The sequence below is a fragment of the Aulonocara sp. 'chitande type north' Nkhata Bay genome, linkage group LG23 (genome assembly GCF_057382095.1).
Source record: "Aulonocara sp. 'chitande type north' Nkhata Bay isolate Kocher_YH1m ecotype deep benthic linkage group LG23, A_spYH_male_GT1.1, whole genome shotgun sequence".
NCBI lineage: Eukaryota > Metazoa > Chordata > Actinopteri > Cichliformes > Cichlidae > Aulonocara > Aulonocara sp. 'chitande type north' Nkhata Bay.
The window spans coordinates 2,171,472-2,190,176 of NC_141365.1; the positions used below are offsets into that span (position 1 = coordinate 2,171,472).

At 46.3% G+C, this 18,705-nt stretch overlaps 2 protein-coding genes across 2 annotated transcripts; one reads left to right on the plus strand and one right to left on the minus strand.

Moving 5' to 3' along the window:
* The first annotated feature begins 442 nt into the window (after nt 1-442).
* tmem47 (transmembrane protein 47) lies at nt 443-7,090 on the plus strand. Its single transcript, XM_086282434.1, has 4 exons — nt 443-576; nt 648-875; nt 4,765-4,905; nt 5,000-7,090. Exons 2-4 carry the CDS (start codon nt 650-652, stop codon nt 5,176-5,178), a joined length of 546 nt encoding a protein of 181 aa, XP_086138560.1. The 5' UTR covers nt 443-576; nt 648-649; the 3' UTR covers nt 5,179-7,090.
* Nucleotides 6,963-14,433, minus strand: tab3 (TGF-beta activated kinase 1 (MAP3K7) binding protein 3). Its single transcript, XM_086282432.1, has 7 exons — nt 14,183-14,433; nt 13,343-13,514; nt 11,942-13,187; nt 11,299-11,459; nt 10,696-10,789; nt 9,318-9,401; nt 6,963-7,992 (listed from the first exon to the last, which is right to left on the minus strand). Exons 2-7 carry the CDS (start codon nt 13,442-13,444, stop codon nt 7,853-7,855), a joined length of 1,827 nt encoding a protein of 608 aa, XP_086138558.1. The 5' UTR covers nt 13,445-13,514; nt 14,183-14,433; the 3' UTR covers nt 6,963-7,852.
* Between the last annotated feature and the right edge of the window lie 4,272 nt (nt 14,434-18,705).

The following is an 18,705-nucleotide window of genomic DNA, read 5'->3' on the forward strand; positions in this document are numbered from 1 at the left end:
ATATGGAGACAGACATGACACGAACTTGACAACAAGGACCACACAGACATGAAACATGACAGGTAGACAGTACAGGGGGAGATGCCAGAAACAACTAAGACACAAAGGACTAAACTGCAACTTAGAAATTAACTAGATGAGCTAAACTAGAAACCAAATTAATACAAAAGATACATAAAAACTCAAACACTGGGTCACACGACCCAGTACCGTGACATTAAGGTCTGTAACATAAGTACACACAGATTTAACTGATCTCAAATCAAGAGCAGGACCACAACAGCTGGGAGCCCCCAAATATCTGAATATGGAAACATAAATCTGTCTGGTTATCAGTGAGAGCATTAGAACACACACACACACACACACACACACACACACACCCTGGCACTAGGACCCAGCAGGTGCAGCCCCGTTATTTTAGAGCTCCGTGGCACGGTTCCGTCGGCAGAGCGCCGGATCCACAGCACACACCGCGGCAGCGTCCTCTGGGCTCAGGACGCAGAGTGAGCGGAGGCTCGCCACCACACTGTGCGCGTTCAAGAGGGAACAACCGCAAGTTATTACTGGTTCAAGGTTGGCGATTTCCCGCATTTGTTTCATTGTTTTTTGCTACTATTTGTTATTTAATGAGTAAGATACTTTAGACATGGCTTCATCCGTGAGCGGCACAGAGGAGGTGCGGGTGACGGCGTTGACGCCCCTGAAGTTGGTGGGACTTGTGTGCGTCTTTCTCGCTCTCTGCCTGGATGTCGGTGCCATGTTGAGCCCGGCGTGGGTCACCGCGGATGATCAGTACTCCCTGTCCTTGTGGGCGTCTTGCTGGAAGCCCGTCAGCTCCGAGGATTGGTCCTGCAACAGCACGCTGGCCACGGGTGAGAAAGACGCTCATGTGCCCGCACAGACACGCTTAACACTGGCGGCTGCTGGCGTGACGTGCCACCATGTTGGCTGAAAGTTTTAAACCAGTTGGGTGTTGTAGTTTTAAGGGATGCTTCACCTTCGAAATCGCAGGGTTGTGGGCGCAGACAGACACCTACATTCATATTCAAATGAAGTGCGATGCACAGCTCTCAGGGATAACAAAGGGTCCCCGCGGAGAGTGCGCTGCTGAACCAATCTGTTCTGTGGGTGAGAATTATAAAACATCACCCCAGAGAGTGCTAGATGTTAATTACTTTATAATTAGCTATTGCCTGTTTAATTTAAAGTGCCGACATTTTCTGCATGAAATAGGATCTAGAACGGTGTGTTGCGCACTGCTGTCCAATTGGGAAATAATCGAGTACAGGAAAAAGTGAAGTCTCACAAGTCTGATGAATAAGACGCGTTGGTTTCTTTCTAGGCCGTTTGACTCTTTTTTGCTTAAAGCGTTTGCTCAGTGCGCCACAGAATGATGTGGGAATGTTGCCTCGCCAGGAGCGGTCCAGCTGGGGTTTCATTTGGCCTTTTGTTGCGATCAAAATGAGCCTTTGTGTGGGTTTCTTCACCGGCCAAGGAGCAGGGGCAGCTCAGAGCAGAGAACTCCCCCGAGATCCAGATGCCTGCAGATTAGTAACCAGGGAAACAAGCTGAAACACTCCAGAAATTTTCTCTATTAGGGAAAAACAATTTTTTATGGAGTCCCCTCACTTAGCTTTTTTTTCTAGAAGCATTTCATATTTCCATCATAGCTACTAATCCACCGAGAGAAAGGAAGAGAGAAGCTGGCTGAACTCTCAGAAAATTGATCCTATCGCTAGTTGAGTGTTTGTAGCGCTGTGCAAAATATCTACTGCATATGTAAAGCAGTGCAACAGCCCTTTATGACATTTCTAACGCACTGGCAGGCTTTCAAGCCACAGTTTGTAGATGACGATCCATCTTGCAACACAATAAAAGCAAAAAAATGTCGAAACTGATCGCACAGAGAAGGTTTGTCATTTTAATTTTCTTGTAAATGTGCCTAAAGCTTACACGGGTTTATCCTGCTGTATCCCTGAGCAGACTGTCTAACATTTCCTGTCTGTGTTTCTGCTGTCTCTGAGCGGCTCCTGCGTGCTGACTGGTGAATTGCATTTTTGTTAGTCTGACAAAATGTTTTCTTTCTGTCTGAGATGAGTAACTGCGGGCCACTCTGGCCCCATTCCTCCTCTGTCAGCGCAGACAAAGTGCACTTTGGTGCCATATAAAGACACGTAGTCTCCGTGTCAGCTCCCAGCAGCAGCAGCATACCACAGTAAATGCACACAGTGAACTTCCCATTTCCTCAGGCTCGTGCTTGGCTAGGGCTTATTGATTTGAATCCCAGTAATCAGTTTCTAACCACCCCCTCCCCTCATCAACCCGCGATATTTCCTTGGTGTCATGCTTCGGGCATTAAATAGATCCTGTTAGTCTGAAACAGCAGCTCAGATGTTTTGAACTTGTTCTGCACAAAGTTCTCTTTAAACCGTAATAATGTGCTGTAAGGTAGACATCAAGTATGGCCTCATTACGTGCTCTAGTGTTTGTGCAGATGCATATAGGTTATCCTGTCTGCGTGTTTCTCTCTCAGACAGACACGCACACACATGTAGTCAGGAGCTGCCGGTGGTCAAGTATAAACGCTACAGACTCCACATAGAGCCAGGAATGCAGCAGCAGCAGTGTGTTCATGCCAGGGTGGTGTGAGATCAGGATATCAATGTGGAGCCAGAGTGTGAGCACGTCCAGCTCAGTGAGATGCAGTGATGGCAAAGCGTATTAATAATGTAATATGTTAGCTATCCCATTCTGGGGGCCTGCTTCCTCTTTACGGGAGGTCACAGAACTGTGCAGGCCACATACCGGCTCTGTGGGACAGAGCCTCAGCTCAGCGACACAGAGGACACGAACCTGGAGCCTCCGATTGAAGATGGTGCTTCTTCAAACAGGCCTTCATCCTGCTGCCTTGAGAGAGTGAGGCTGAGATTGTGTGACAGTGCGAGAGAGAGAGACACTCGAGGCACTTCTGTGACACAGATCTTCCACAGTTGTCTGAGACAAAGCAACTGAATCGGGGGCCTTGAAGGATTTATTTGCTTAACACTTCAGCAGTTCCTGACATCCGTACAGAGGACCATAATTAATGCTCAGATTGGATCTTGTGTACTGTATCTCCTTTTCCATCTGTTATCGTGCGGGGCTCAGATTAATAGTTTGGCACTTCCTGCTCGTCAAAGCCTTTAAGCACCCTAACTCTGGCTGTGTCTCTCGCACAGCGAACAGGATCCGTTCCAATTCTGAGATGAGATGACTTTCTGCATCCTGCTGTTTTCATGATAAAGTTGCGCGCCGGCTGGGCTGCGGGCACCAAAATGACCCAGGAAAGATACAGTATCTCAACAGTGATGGGTCTGTGACAGCTGCGGGTCAAGTCAGTGTAACCCTCCCTCTTTGCTGAGAGGCAGCAGCAGCGAGGGGGTCGCTGTGGTTGTGAAAGCAGGGAGGCTGAAGGAAAAGTGGTGCTCTGCTTTTTGTGGGCTCGCTCCAGCATCCTGTGGTGACAGGACCCATTTTTTAAACTCTAAATCCTGAGCCATATTTGGTCAGAAGTGGTTGATGTTTGTTTATATTTGAGCGGCTTGGCCCCTCCAATAAAATTTCCCTCCAACAAGAGTGGGAACTGTATTTTAAGCAGCTTATGTTCCGTCACTTTCTTCTGCTGTTTTAATGATTTTCTGCCTCAGCAGAGAGGAAGTATTCTCAGCCATGCTTAATCTTTTTTTATTTCCCAGACTCCGTAATAAACAATACCTCGTACACGTACTAAAAACAGACTAAATAAACTTTAGTCAGTCACTGTAAACTTTTCCACACTCTGTAATACTGAGCCGCGTATACAGAGCCCAATCCCCTTTATGCTTTGATGTTTACCTTTTTCCACCCACCGTACTTTAAATGATTTCCTCCTGTGTAATCAAATGCTTCATCATAATATCCTCCTCCTGTTTACATGCAGACCTCCTGTTTCCGCAAGTAAACAGTAAAGCAATGAAAGAGACCCCTAATCTCTAAACAATAACGTATATTGTCTCTCAACAGTCAGTTGGTGTCCCGTGGCTAATTTAGACTAAGAAAAACTGTTTTCTCAAGAAAAAGGCAAGGCATCTAAAAAAGAAGAAGAAGCCTACGATCGTATTTTTCTGCCTTTCACAGCTGCGTCTGTTTGGGGCAGACAGCTATTTCCACTCAAGTGTGGATGGGATGCTGAGGATGCTGCTGAGCAGTCATCAGCCGACAGGGATATACTCATTGTCAGAGTCACCTTTCTGCTCCATTGGGATCCATTACTGGACTGTTGGAAATGTGCACGTGTAACCAGGCGCGTGTTCGTGCCAGAAAAAGGGCTGTGCTCAGTTTGAGGGTTTGCATTCCTCATCTGCACCCCGCCAACGGGTCCCCGGTGGCTCAGAAACGTTCCGAGCCATCGCCGCCATCGCTCAGCCTCCGAACCACAAATAGTTTGTGTTTACACTGTGGCGATTCACCACCAGTGTTATTTACTTTTGAGGGACTGAGTATTGCACTGTTACTGTGGCTAACCACTGCAGCCTGTGACCTATTCTGCTGCCTCTGTCTTCTTCCCTTTATCCGTCCTCATCTTGTCTCTCCGCTTCCCCCCTCCTGTCAGCAGCGCCGACACGGCTCTCCAGAGTAACCTTTTTTTAGCTACCTGTGTCACTCTCTGTTTCAGTGTGATTTCACGGTTTTCCTCCCTCCCCCTCTCCCTCCTCTCTGCCCCTGTGTTTGTGCTCGTCTCAGACTGGCAGATCGCCACCCTGGCTCTGCTGTTGGGGGGAGCAGCCCTCACGCTGCTCGCCTTCCTCGTGGCGCTGTTCTCCCTGTGCTTTGGCTCCAGGAGTCGCTGCTACAAGCCTGTGGCCGTCATGCTTTTCTCTGCAGGTATGTAAAGAAAATACATTTTCATCGAATGTGCACAGGAAGACCCCAACTTTAATGATGCATCTTGCGTCTGAACTGTCTGTTTTTCTTGCAGTTGTGCTCCAAGTGTGCAGCTTGGTTCTCTTCCCCATCAAGTTCATAGAGACGGTCAGTCTGAGGATCTACCATGAATTTAACTGGGGCTACGGCCTGGCATGGGGATCCACCATCTTCTCTTTCGGAGGCGCCCTCCTCTACTGCCTCAACCCCAAAAACTATGAAGACTACTACTGAAAAGACAAGAGGAGAAACCTGGGACCTCACCCAGCTAGTGTCCACATTAGTAATAGCACCTCTGTTACACATCGCACAACCAGACCAGAAATAGGAAAAAAAATGCTCATTAAAAATTTCAGGACTGGAAAGGAGCTCTTGTATTTGATACTGTGAACTTGTCTGAAATGCTGTCCTTGCTCATTGGACTGAAGCCCTGAGGTCTCTTAGGAGGGTTGGCAGCGAATCCAGTCATATAAAGAAGCGAGGCACTTTCATTTGGGAGCGAATGCCACCGGTCAGATAATCCTGCGTCCCCTTTAAGTGTAACTCCAGTAGGTCTTAGTTCTGGACACAAGGTGTGTTGTGAACAGATGGATTCGCTGGCCCCATACCCGGAGGAATTGATGGACTAATTAGCCAATCAGAGAAGAGAAGGAGATGTAGAGAGGAAGACATTCTTTTGAAGTGATATCCTGAGGATGACAAACTGAGGAAGCACACCTAAAGAATGCAACATGCCACATTTCCCCAGAGACGCAACAATAACTGGAGGCTGGCCAAGCTTTCTTCTGCTGCCAGCAGACTTTAATATATCGGAGAAAGCATGTCACGGAGCTCCCTGGACTCACTGCATTTGTCCTGTCCTGCTTGTGTCTATTATAACTGGGTCAATAAACAAACAGAGGCTACCTAAGACAGCTAACACCTTCCAAACGGGTGGAAGTAACACAATCCTAGTTAATGACTCACGAGTGTCTTCTACACAAAACCTGATTTACAAGATGCGATCAAGAAGTTCTGAGAACAAAACTATAAAAAAAATCCAAAGCATTGCCTGAATTTAATTTGGTCATCTAACGTTCAAAGTTACCTTTTACCCGCGACACGCCCACAAAGCTTCCAGCACAGCTGTTATTTTTAGATCGCTCCCTGGAATTCCAAGTATCCATGACCACAGACTGCAAACATTAGCTTCTGTTTTCTTCCTGTTAAAAGGGAGTTTTTCCTTCCCACTGTTGCCAAAGTGCTGCTCATAGGGGGTCATATGATTGTTGGGTTTTTCTCTGTATCTATGAAGCGCCTTGAGGCGACTTATGTTGTGATTTGGCGCTATATAAATAAAATTGAATTGAATTGTTTGAACCTGAGCCCTCCGTAGGGAGGACAGTCGCTGGTTTAAGATGTCCAGCTACAGGAGTCGAGCTGAAGAGGTTCCTCAGCATTTCCCAGGATAAACTGGAGGAGGTGGCTGGGCTGTGGAGGTCTGGGCATCCTTGCTTAGGCTGCTGCCCGGCCCCGGATCATAGCTTTTACACTATGGAAGATCCAGCATCAGTGTCAGAGGGCGATCTAAAAGTAGCGGCCGATCGTGAGATCACCTGAAGTCTTGGCTTTAGTAAACCTGCTGTGAGAACCTTTCAAATACCCCCAGTCATACCTTCTTTTTCAGGAAACTGCATCATAAATAAAATAATAAAGCTTGTTAGTTACAAGCACAGCAGTAGGAAGGTAGAGGGCAAATGACCACGTCTGCTGAGCCAGTGTGCATGATCATACCACCCAGCATGTGCTCACAGACCTACCCGTGTGATGCCTCCTTATCTTCCCTCTCAGTAGGAAATGAAACGCTCTCAACAGGCACCATTAAAAATACATCTGCTTCCCTAGACTGTAGCTGAAAAAGGCAACAGACTCGGTTTTAGCGTCTGAGCGAAGGTGCACGCCAGAGTGAGACGTGCTGTGTACGAGTGAAACGAGGACCGCGAGGTAGACGACCTACGGCGGCGTGCTGTGGTAACGGGCGTCTTCTTAAAGCTCCTTTATAGCGTTCATGAACTCCCTCCTGCAACATCAAAGTAAATGAATGTGTGCATGCATTTACAATTCCCACTGGTCTGATAAACACAATAAACATGTAGTAGAAAATAAATCAATCGTGCGTGTTTCATTTGGGAAGGAGAGAAACTCTGCACCTGCGCAGGATCAAGTCACATAGAATCAGCTCTTTTATTAAGTACAGCAAGTTGAGGCATTTGCACAGGAAATCAACATCTGTTGAACACATAATACAGGGTGGTAATAATATGCATAAAAGTACCAGGAACATACTCGTATGCAAGTGTCTTTAGTGTTCTTTCAGTGAGCTCTCATACAGAGCCAGATACAGTGTAAAGTCTACATTTCGCATTAGTCACAACTTATATACTCATTGCTTTCATTGTTCCACTGTCAGAATGGGGGAGCTGGAGGTCCTGGATAAAACAAGTGTCTCCATTTGTACTTCGGGAATGGGCACAGTGTAAACAGGGCAGTCATTAGTTCTGCATGGAATGGTCGCCAGGTAAACCACAGCTCCTCCTCCTCAATCCTTAAAGCGCTCTGACATCTCTGAAGCCTGCTGCGCCCGCCGTCTGAGCCGCAGTATGCTCTTACATGTCTGCCGCCGGAAGCTCCAGCCCTCCGTGGTCATTATCCATCAAAGAAAACAAAGGTCAAAGTGCACAGGAGTAGGGGACCAGAGCAGGACGAGAGGGATAAGTGGCTCTTCCTCAGCAGGTAGGAGGGGACGTATACTGATTGATGGGATGAGACCTCTACACAGATTCTGCAGACTGTAGAGGGGCGGGGCTTATAGTATCCAGGGATTTGCAAGGGATGAGGCAGGAGTGGAGATACAGCACAGTGCGTAAGCTCAGGTGTAGCGTGGCATCTCGCACTGTTCACAGCGGTTTAGTGCAGGGTGGTTGAGGAAGGTGCAGCTTTCACAGTTCCACTGGGCGCCTTCAAAGTCCTCGTCCGTCTGGGGCACCCGCTTCGAGGCCTGTGTCCCTTCTGACAAAAAGAAAGAAGCTCATTCACGTGGTAAAACATGCGCATCAGTAATGAAAGGCTGCAACTCAGAGCTGCATTAAAACGAATGCAGGTAATCATTCAAATGGTAAAAATGGTAAATGGCCTGTATTTATATAGCGCTTTTCTAGTCCCTAAGGACCCCAAAGCGCTTTACATATCCAGTCATCCACCCATTCACACACACACACACACACACTGGTGATGGCAGCTACATCGTAGCCACAGCCACCCTGGGGCGCACTGACAGAGGCGAGGCTGCCGGACACTGGCGCCACCGGGCCCTCTGACCACCACCAGTAGGCAACGGGTGAAGTGTCTTGCCCAAGGACACAACGACCGAGACTGTCCAAGCCGGGGCTCGAACCGGCAACTGTCCGATTACAAGGCGAACTCCCAACTCTTGAGCCACGATCGCCCAAGGGTGAAACCTGACAGAAACATGCATTTACTAAACCGCAGAGCGAATCTTACATCTCTGTCCGAGGTCCTGCTACACTCAGCAGCTGAGCAACAGGTGCATCGTCTGGCCCTGAAGGTTTTTCTCTACATCAGATATTATGATGCTAGATGAACTGCTTCTCATACAGCACCTTCCTACTCTACTCCTTTTGTCTACGCTAAACTATCATTTTATCGAATGTGAGTGAAGCAGCTCTGGGATCAGTATCTGCTATCAAACTGGAGAAGCTAAGAAACCACCAACTTTCCAATTAGTGGATGTCCTGCACTACAGCCAGTTCTACTTTTGGGTGGGTAGTGTGGGAAGTGCCGCATGTTTGTTTTGGCCAACTTTAACTCCAGATGCTCAAAAGGGTTTCAGTGAGGCGATCGTGTAAGCTGTGGGGCCACCACAGCACCTTAGAAAAGCTACACAGCATTTTAATTTCACAACAGTGAAATCAGATTTTTATCCACTAAAGTTCAGTTGAGTCTGATATAATGTCGACACGTTGCCTAGCAACTAACTAACCTAAACTGACCTGATTTTAACGTTTATCTTCCTAAAATCCTTTTTTATAAAAGACTTTTGTTTTAATCTTAAGGCAACAAAAACTCGTTTATAGTTGAATTACACACCTATCGCATCACGATGCTGCCGAGCAACCACATGTTTAAACGGACACATTTTTATGCATCTGCAGCACTTTATAAAAAGCTCTGTGTCATTTAATTTCACAGCTGTCAGCATGAACAGACCAAACAGTAAGAATTAAGACCAAAGTGAGACAAAGATCTGAATGAAGCCTCAAATCTGCACCTTGGTAAAATATTAAAATGTCTCTGACTTCTGCAGAAGTGCTTACCTTTCTTTCCAGATGTGGGTGGCACCACAGGACCAGGCTGAATATTGTCATAAAAGTTGTTCATTGCTTTGGGGTCAAACTTCCCTGCAGAGATCAGACAGAAAGCTTTAGTTTGTTTTAAAGAGAGCCTGTTTCAGCCAGAACTGTCCCAACAGGCAACGACAGACAGAGGCAGCTGTCACAAAGACTCAGTTTACTCAACAACTTGTCGGCCAATCAAACACCTGGAAGAAGACGAGCATCGTGCAGGCCTACTTGAAACGTCTTATCCTACTTTGGGAGCATCAAGTAATTGTTGCTTTAACTGTTTGATGACAAATAATTAAGTGTTTTATCATCTATAGGAAAATATTTTTTCTCAAAGATTTTTATATTAAATTGAAGCAAAGAAAAACAGACACACACAGAATCGTTAAACAACAAACAAGCAGGCTTCACAACGATTGTTTGAACTGAAATAATAGATTACAGATTAATGACACATTCACACATGTTGTGATTGCTTTTATCAGGCTGGTGAGACGTTTACTTAAATAACTGTTGGATTTTCTCTGTAAGCAAAGTCCTCGAGTTTGTAGAAGAAAGTTGTAAACAAGTTTTATGTAAAATGTTTGCGTGTTGTCAAATTAATTTTACCTTTAACAGCTACCATTTCAGGGCAACAAGAATCTCACGATGTGACATGAATAACATGAGGCCACATCTCACAGGCACACGAGCTTATCTTGAATTAACGGCACTGATAATCTTGTCTTTGTTAGAAAATTAGGTATCAGACTCCTAACGGTGCTGGCACAGGTGAACACGAGCACTGTGATTTGCTGCCATCCTGTTGAACGAAACGTCTGATCGCACAGGCCAACATTTATGTCACATCCACAGACACACAATGTGCTATGGAGTGTGTTGTGGCAGCATCGAGTTGTGGGGCTGCTCTCTGCAGCACATCTTGCAAAGCAGAGGGTCAGACAAACACAGCCAAATGAATCCTGAAGGAAACGGTCCCTGAGAGTGTGCTGCTTCCATCATCATCATCACTCCTGCTAAACAGATAAAGGATTGGAACTAATGTCCACACGCTGTGTTGTAGGCCAAGTGTTTCAACTGCAGAATCAACAAGAATCATGTGCCAGCGAAATACTACGCAGGGCCCAGAGTGGAGGTCGAGCACAGATCAGCCCGAGGCCTGCAACGCACCGGCCAGTCATTTCACAAGCCTGCATCTGCATGCGCTGCAGCGGATACTCGTCCATCATTCTGGACCCGACACCGTCTGCTTCAGGCCTCGGCTCTTTCAAGATCAGTGCTTTCAAATAAATCAGAGACCCTTCAAAGCTTTGTGTGGGAATGCATTTGTGTGCGAGTGATGCGTACATACCTCTAGACTGCAGTAGATCTGTTTCCTTCAGTGTACAGTCAATATCAATTTGAAGCTGTCGGTTCTGACTGCGTAGTCGGGTCATCTCCTCAGGCTGCAGACAGTAAGCACACGAGCCGGTCTGATTAGCCCACTCCCACACTCGCACTCCACTTTCATATGTATTAGCAGTGAAATCAAACCAGTCTTAACACCAGCTTGACCGTCTCAGTGATTTTCTAATACTCCTTAAATATGGTGTTTTTACAGGCAACATATCACCACAAAGTGGTGGCAATATACCTTAACACCACAAAAAGCCATTCACTGCAGGTGTTGGACCGGTGAGGCGTGTGCAGCGGGTGAGATTAGATAATACTGCACAAACAGGACAAACATGCACAGACAAGTCCTTCAGCACATCAACGAAAATGAAGTCAAGTGAAAACTCTGCAAGGTAAGCAGCAGCCACGAAGGTCTTGGGAGAATAATCAAGCAGTTCCCAGTGAATAAAATAATAATCAATAAAATCAGTGATCATTTCACAGCTTGCCTTTATAGCTTTGGTCAGTGAAGCAGCACACAAAGACTGACATGTAAGACAAGCACACGTTCAGGCCTTACTCGGGGGATAAGACTGGTGGAGTTGACTCGTCGGAAGCGTCTTTGAAGGGCATCGTATTCCATGTTGTTGACGTCACCCTTCAGCTGCTCGAGTTTCTGCTGCTCCAGCCGCAGCTCCTTCATCAGACGCTCCATCCTCGCCCGCTGGTGGAGCAGGAGAGCTGAAGGGAAACGCACCAAACACAAAAAGGCTTTTTTTAAAAAGAAAAGAAAAGCTGCAATGCTCTGCTGCGACTCCAATCTGCTATAAGCCTGAAAGTGGTGCAGGTAGAGGGCGTGGGGAAGACTACAATCACATGAAAGCAGTGTCATGTGTACTTAACACGTGCAAAAGACCAACATGCAGCCTTAAATTAAAAAAAGAAAAGAAAAAGGCTGACAATCACCTTTTCTCATCACAACACGCAGACAACCAAACATACTTAAAGATGACAATCAAGCACAAAGCAGTAAAAAAATATCACAAGGCTGAAGGTGCAGCTGCAACCACACTGTCCAAACAATGAGCAGCAGAAGTTGTCACGCTGCTTAATAAACCCATGACAGGCGAGATCTTAAGTATTGCAAAGCATAACATATATAAAATGATATGAATATTGAAATATAAGATTTTGATGGACAAACCAAAACAAGAAGCCCTTACCTTGCGTGTAGGCATAGTCATCAGAGCCCGAGCTGGAACGTCTGGGCATTGGCTGAAACTGACTGGTGATAGTCCCCGGTAGAGCGGAGATGGGCAGGATGGGTGCAGGGGCGGCGTTGTGCGCCCCTTGGTCTACTATGTTGAGAATAGGCTCGGCTTCAGTGACGGGTGGTGAGCTCGGGGGCCTCTGAGCCTGGCCTCCTGGGGACACTTTGATTTTGAACGTATAGGCTGACTGCCCCGGTTGAGGGGACGAGGCGGGCCGAGGTCTTCCCTGCATGTACACCCCAGGGTGGTACGACTGCGGACCTGCACTCATTGCAATGCCCCTCGAAGGGGAGCTGGGCGAAGAACTGGTAGACATGTAAAGTTGTCCCTGGGGGTGAGGAGTGTGCACAGGTGAATTGCTGCGAGGCCGCGGACCCTCCAGAGTAATCTCTATCTGGTTCTTAAGGAGGTTCTTTGTTTGGTACGGCCTGTAAACAGGAGGCTGTTGCTGGGGCGGCTGCTGGTGATGGTAGGGCATGCTGGGAAGAGTTGGGGAGCTAATAGGGAGGAAGACATACTGCTGGTGCTGGGGCTGCAGCTGGGGTTGCGGTTGGGGCTGCGCCTGGACCTGATGCTGTGGGGAGCTGTAAGGTGAGCCGTATGTGGGAGTGCTGTAAGGGGACTGCTGATGTTGATAGACAGGTGCACCTGAGGAGGACCAGGGTGCTGGCTGCGGGCTTTGAGATGGCGAGGGTCGAATGTACAGGCTTGGGTTGGTGTTGTTTGCGTAGTGTCCAGGAGGGATCTGCAGAGCTTGTGGGACGTTGGGTATGCTTTGCGAAAGAGTGACTGTTATAGGGTTCATGGTGTAATGTGAAACAGAAGAGTATGTGGGAGACATGCCTGGCATTGTGGGTGGAGGGGTGGGAGTACTGGCCGAGCGGCTCTGATCATTCATGAAAAAAGGATTGTATCCAGGGGAAGGAGCCATGGCGGCAGGGGCTGACAGCGGTTCGGGGTAGTTGGGTCGCTGCGGATCGATGTGACTGTCACTGGTGCTGTGCACTAGGGAGCGCCCTACTCCTCCTGCTCCTCCATTTGATTTGCTTGCATCTGAACCTGGGTAGCCCAAGCTAATGTGTAGCATGTGATTTCGGTTCAGCCGCCCCTCCTCTGGACTGGGATGGAAATCACCATACAGGTATCTGTTACTCTCCTGAGCCAGCAGATGGCAGCAGAGATCCAGGTTATTGTTGTTCTGAGGCAGAAAGGAGTGTGATTAATAGGTATCATGTTCTGATCATAAATATCTTCTGCAATGTTTTTACGATGCAAGAATTAGTGCAAACACATGATGCACTAATACATATATTATAACAAGTCTCAATCCAAATAGCAGCTTTCAATATGTACCTGCAGAAGGCACTGTGACACTACCCCCTCTGGGATCTCTGGGAAACGCTGCTTGAGGTCCTGCAGGATGTGGTAGTCGAGCTGAGAGCCTCCCTGCGCCATCCTGAGCCAAAACAGAGAGTCAACGAGCCCAGAGCTGCAAATGTCGAAATAACCGATCTCGTCTCATCCCCTGATGACAAACAAAGCAAACAAATAATTGAACGTGGAAATTCCTGCAATGATCCCATCAGGACGGTCGGCCTGCCAAATGACAGTCACACACCCTATGTGTCAGCAGTAATCTTAACGCACGTATCAATTAAACAGTCACTGTGCGGCATGTCATGTTGCTTATTTAACCGAATACAGTTAATCCGTGAATGGAAGACACAGACGAAACGAAAACATGGATTATTGTGCCATTTATTCCCATTAGCACACGCGTGCTAAGTAAGGAGGTGGCTGTCAGTCTGTTGTTTGTTTGCCATACTGTTGCACCAAGCAACGACGACATACCAATGCTAGCTAGCAGGCTAGTTATCAGCATCAATTAGCCTCCGTACATCACTCACATAAACAACCGCACCTGTGCACCCTAAAAGACAATCCTGCCACTCCTGGAAGACGCTCCGATGTCACCTGTCACTAACGCAGCGTCATAAACCCCTAAACCAACAATGCGTTTAAACCAGGCTAACTTAATTCAACAGCCTGTCAGCTAAATATGCTAATGCTAACCCTAGCTCGGTCCGGCTGGCTGGTCAGCTGCTGTCACAAGCCCGGGTGTTGATGGATTAGCTAGCTAACTATGCTAAAGCCAGCCAACGTTAGCCACTAAAACGGCTCCATGGCTCTTACCACACGTTAAGAGTCCCCTTCATGTCTCGGGCTGTAGCGGAGTCCCGAGGGATAGCTGTGATACTTCTGAAAAGGTGCGCCGACGTTTCCCGGTTCTTTGTTTGGGCTAAATAACTTATGCTTTTGCATTCCAGCGTCAGGCCCGTGCCGCTGAAGTGCAGAAGTACTAACAGATCAGCCCGTCTATCGCGATAATGTCAGATTTTCCCGGACCAGGAAGTTGTTTATTCGACGTGATGGGCGCTGTCAATAGTGCGCATGTGTGGAGCGTGCGCGCTAAACTGCTTTCAGTATTTTGTCTCGGCACAGGGGCACAAATGCTTGTGAATAACAATGTATTTCCTGTAAATACTGAGCCAGTCCCCCCCGACACACACACACACACACACACACACACACACACACACACACATTTTCATACAGATATATAAATAGATTCTATCTTTTTATTTTTATTTTTTGCATATTTGTCACACTCAGGCAAATAACAATAGACAGTTTAAATTATTACGGGAAAAAAAGCCATCCAAACCTACCTGGCCCTGTGTCAAAAAGCTTTCCACACAGGGCTAAAACAATGTCTAAGAACTGCAGGCCTCACCTGTTAAGTTATTGTTAGTGTTGATGATTCAACAATAAGGAAGACAGAGTGGGCAAAAACGGAAAGAGCCACTATTAACCAAAAAGAAGACAAAGGCTCGTCTCACATTTTCCAAAAAAAAAACATCTTGATGATCCCCAAGACTCTTGGAAAAATAATCTGCGGACTGACGAGACAAAAACTGAGCTTTTTGGAAGGTTTTTCATAAACAGACCATCGTAGCTAGTCTGTTAGTATGATGGTCTGAGCTGCTTTGCTGCTTCAGGACCTGGACGACTGCACACTGTAATTGATGGAATCGTGACTTCTGCTCTCTATTAGAATATCCAGCCATCAGCTCATGCCCAGAAGGTTTAGTGAGACCTTCTATGATGTATAGTTCAGAGATGGCAGCACTGACAACAAGACAGAAGAAGGAGCTGGAGGTGGCAGAGTTAAAGATTTTTGGCCTGAGGGACCAGAACGGACAAGATTAGAAATGAGTACATCAGAGTGGAAGCTCAGGATGACCAGCTTGGAGACAAAATGAGAAAGGAAAAGCTGAGATGGTCTGGACATGTGGAGGGACAGAGGAGGGACAATGGATACGTTGGAGAAAGGATCTTGAATATGGAGCTGCCAGGCAGCAGGAAAAGAGAAAGACCACAGAGAAGATTCATGGATGTACTGAAGCAGAGCAGGCAGAGGGTTGATGTGTTGGAACCCAAAAGAAGAAGATACTTTAACTCTGGAAGCTGAAAACATGTCAGATGTCACATTTTAGTGAAATAAAGGTAGGTGGGGTATAAGAAAATTGTACTTTTTTCTACAAAAATCACACACACGCACACACACACACATATATTTGTCATCATTTTATGACAACAAACATCACATTCATTTAACTTATTTTCAATCGATATTTCCACTAGTCCACACCCACACGTCCACTGGCTCTGTGCCCAGCAGCGCCCAGCCCACAGTCTGAAATCCACTGTTTATGATTAATGTTTGACTTTCTTACAGCACTACCAATAAAGCATAAACACACCTGTAGACACATGTTTCACAACATTATGGAAATAAAAGAAACAAGGGTGTTAGTATTCAAAGCTCAAATAAAGTAACAAAAAAACCCAAAATTCAGCAACAGTCAAAGAAAATCTTAATGTTCTCTCCATAAAATCACTTAATTTCACATTTCAGTGAGACTGAAAGGCTCTGATTCTAAAGTGAAGTAACGTGTTTTGTTACTTAATAACTGGTTCAGCCACAGTGACACAAACCGACGACATCAATGCAAACACATACACACAGGCTTTTAATGAAGGGGCTTCAGGTCAACACATCATAATGAGTTTCTTAGTTTGCTCAGGTCGTTGAACAACCTTTAAACTGAAGCATAAAGACATCAAGTGCAGAATAATGAATATTTATAATTAGTCACCAGCTCACATGATATATTTCTTGCCTTTCATTTTACGGTCAGGACTGTTACAGGTATTTTCCCTTTGTTTCCACTAGGGGGCAGTGAGAGACGCTCATATTCTGCATCCACGCTGACAGGAAGGCGCCTCGATGAAGGTCCGGAAAAGAAAAATGTACACAAGGTTTAATTTGTTTAACAGCACAGGAGGATAAACCAGCTTTCCTCATGATTTCAGGTAATAAATGTACACAAGCCCCGGGCCATGAGACCAGCTGCTGACTGATGCACGATTACATATAAATCTGCCCTTGTTAATATTGTGTCCAGTCATGGGTAGTACCATAATAACCGTCCCTCGGAGGGCTGTCACCAAGCCAGTGGTGCAGAGTGGAAGCCAGTGCCTGTTATCAGATAACTGGAATATTTTAACTTTGGGCTGTTTTGAATCATTATTACGGAAATGTTCTAAGTCCCTACTTTAACACAGAAGAGCCAAATAAAACCACATTGATCTCATGTTTGTATGTAACATTAACCCAAATTAGTTATAATGTAGTTCAAGAGAGAAACTGTTAAAAACAACAACAACAAAACAAACACGGATGCTAACAAGCATTCATTCTGATTATTTTGATTTAGACACACGGGGGCACGAGCTGAACAACAGTCTGCTTGTTCTTCTGAAAACAGCACAAACATCTGTTCATGTCTCAGCTGATGAAGGGTTGTTCTGTTCTTTCCGGATCACCTAATTTGATTACATTTAACTATGTAGGCTGGAGAAAAGGCAGAGGCATCACAGAGTTCATGTCCTACAGTGCATTGCCAAGTCTGGCCAGAACACAGCAATTTCTTCTAAAAATGCAATCATCCAGCTCAACCTGCAGATTAGTACTGCTCTGGGCCCGAGCAGGCTGTTGCTCATGATCACACTTTGTTACTTTCCATTTGCCTTTTAACTGTTTCCAAAGCACAACTTTGTATCATGATTGCATGCCACTGGACTGGCCTGTCTGCTCAGGAGGAAGGATTGCTTCACAGTCCGACATGGCTGAGCTTCATCATGACCAAGTGTCAGGAATATATTTTATATGAGGCGTGGATGGAAGAATCAGAGGGTCGCTGAAATGTGTTTTAACTGGTCCAAGTCCTGCTTGTGTGAATCAGCCTGTTTATAAGTGACTTAAATGAAAAGAGACATAAAAGATTTGATGAGTTTTTTTCCTTTTGCTGAGCTCATGAGCGTGTCACGTAGCGCCGGCCTTTTCTATTGACTGCTTGGTTATGTGGTTTGAAATTTGCTCATAAGTTATGTGTACCTTTGCTAGAGGTGTGGACAGGTGTGTCCATTCAGCAGCACATGGCGCAGTTTTGACCCGGTGAGCCACTTTACAGGGGTTTCAGCGTGGGGGCGCGGGCTGTACCACCATGAAATATCCACAGGGGAGTCTGAGTTGTTGTGCTGCAGCAGCTGATGCTAAGGCCCAGTCTGACTCAGGTTAGCTGTCCTTGCAGTGCTGATTAGTTTCCACAGCTGTGGTGCTATTTAAAGCAGTCCCCTTGTTGTCCCTAATACCCCACCGGACTCGGAAACAGAGGAGGACCACGACCCCAGTGCCCCGAGAGCTCACTGAACAGTACCCCTGACCAGCTAATGCTTTAATCTGGGCAGGAAGTTCATGTGATCATTCAAATGCAAACATCAGTCAAAGTCGAGACGCAGATACAACAATCCAAAGTTCGATGCCTGCTTGAAGACGTGTAGTGACCTTGGCAAACTCTCTGTGTTTATTATCTACACTGTGCACTTTTGATGAATTGTGTGCACCGAACGAGTTAACACAACAGCTTAGTCTTAATGTTGTTTCCTCAAAGGACTCCTCGAGCTTTCTTTCTTTTCCAGAGGCACTGTGACTCTCATGTTTCACTTAGAAGTGCAACACTAGCCCGAGTTTTAGCTCTTCAGTTTGGGAGGGGGGGGTCCAAAATATCAACACCTCTCACATAGTCACAGTGTAATTGCTAGAATCATGAAGCTTTCCTACATTTTTGGCATGTCCAAAAAGTAGATATGACCAAAGCTTTGACAAATGAGCAGCATGATCAGCAGAGCCTTTTGTGCGCAGCCTCTCAAAAACTGTCTGCAACATTCCTGGGCCCGTATCCCTAAAGAACCTTTGTGCAAAAAGTGGCTCCTAGCGGCCAAATTCTAAGAAAATTCTCAGAGTCATGACGTTTTCTTAGAATTTCCCCTAAAAGTGACACGACAATCCCAGTTAATATAAAAGCTATTCCTCAAGATTCCTAACGCTTAAAAGGGCTCCTAAGGCGAGATCTGCTACGAGCAGGGAAGAGGACTTTTAGTGGCTTAGGAGTTCCCCTAAGCAGCTGCACAAAATGGCCAACAGAAGAGGCAGGAGAGATGTCCTGCAAACACTGGATGACAGGGAATTATTGAGACGCTACAGATTGGATCGTGCAGGAATCATGTTTGTGGTGGATCTCCTTAGAGAT

What these genes read in the sequence shown, in the direction of transcription:
- tmem47 (XM_086282434.1), top strand. Translation starts at nt 650, where the DNA reads ATGGCTTCATCCGTGAGCGGCACAGAGGAGGTGCGGGTGACGGCGTTG. An exon ending in CAACAGCACGCTGGCCACGG is followed by an intron (nt 876 to 4,764) that starts GTGAGAAAGACG and finishes TGCTCGTCTCAG; the next exon opens with ACTGGCAGATCGCCACCCTG. An exon ending in CGTCATGCTTTTCTCTGCAG is followed by an intron (nt 4,906 to 4,999) that starts GTATGTAAAGAA and finishes TTTTTCTTGCAG; the next exon opens with TTGTGCTCCAAGTGTGCAGC.
- tab3 (XM_086282432.1), bottom strand. Translation starts at nt 13,444, where the DNA reads ATGGCGCAGGGAGGCTCTCAGCTCGACTACCACATCCTGCAGGACCTC. An exon ending in TGTCACAGTGCCTTCTGCAG is followed by an intron (nt 13,188 to 13,342) that starts GTACATATTGAA and finishes TTTCTGCCTCAG; the next exon opens with AACAACAATAACCTGGATCT. An exon ending in ACCCACATCTGGAAAGAAAG is followed by an intron (nt 7,993 to 9,317) that starts GTAAGCACTTCT and finishes TCTTTTTGTCAG; the next exon opens with AAGGGACACAGGCCTCGAAG.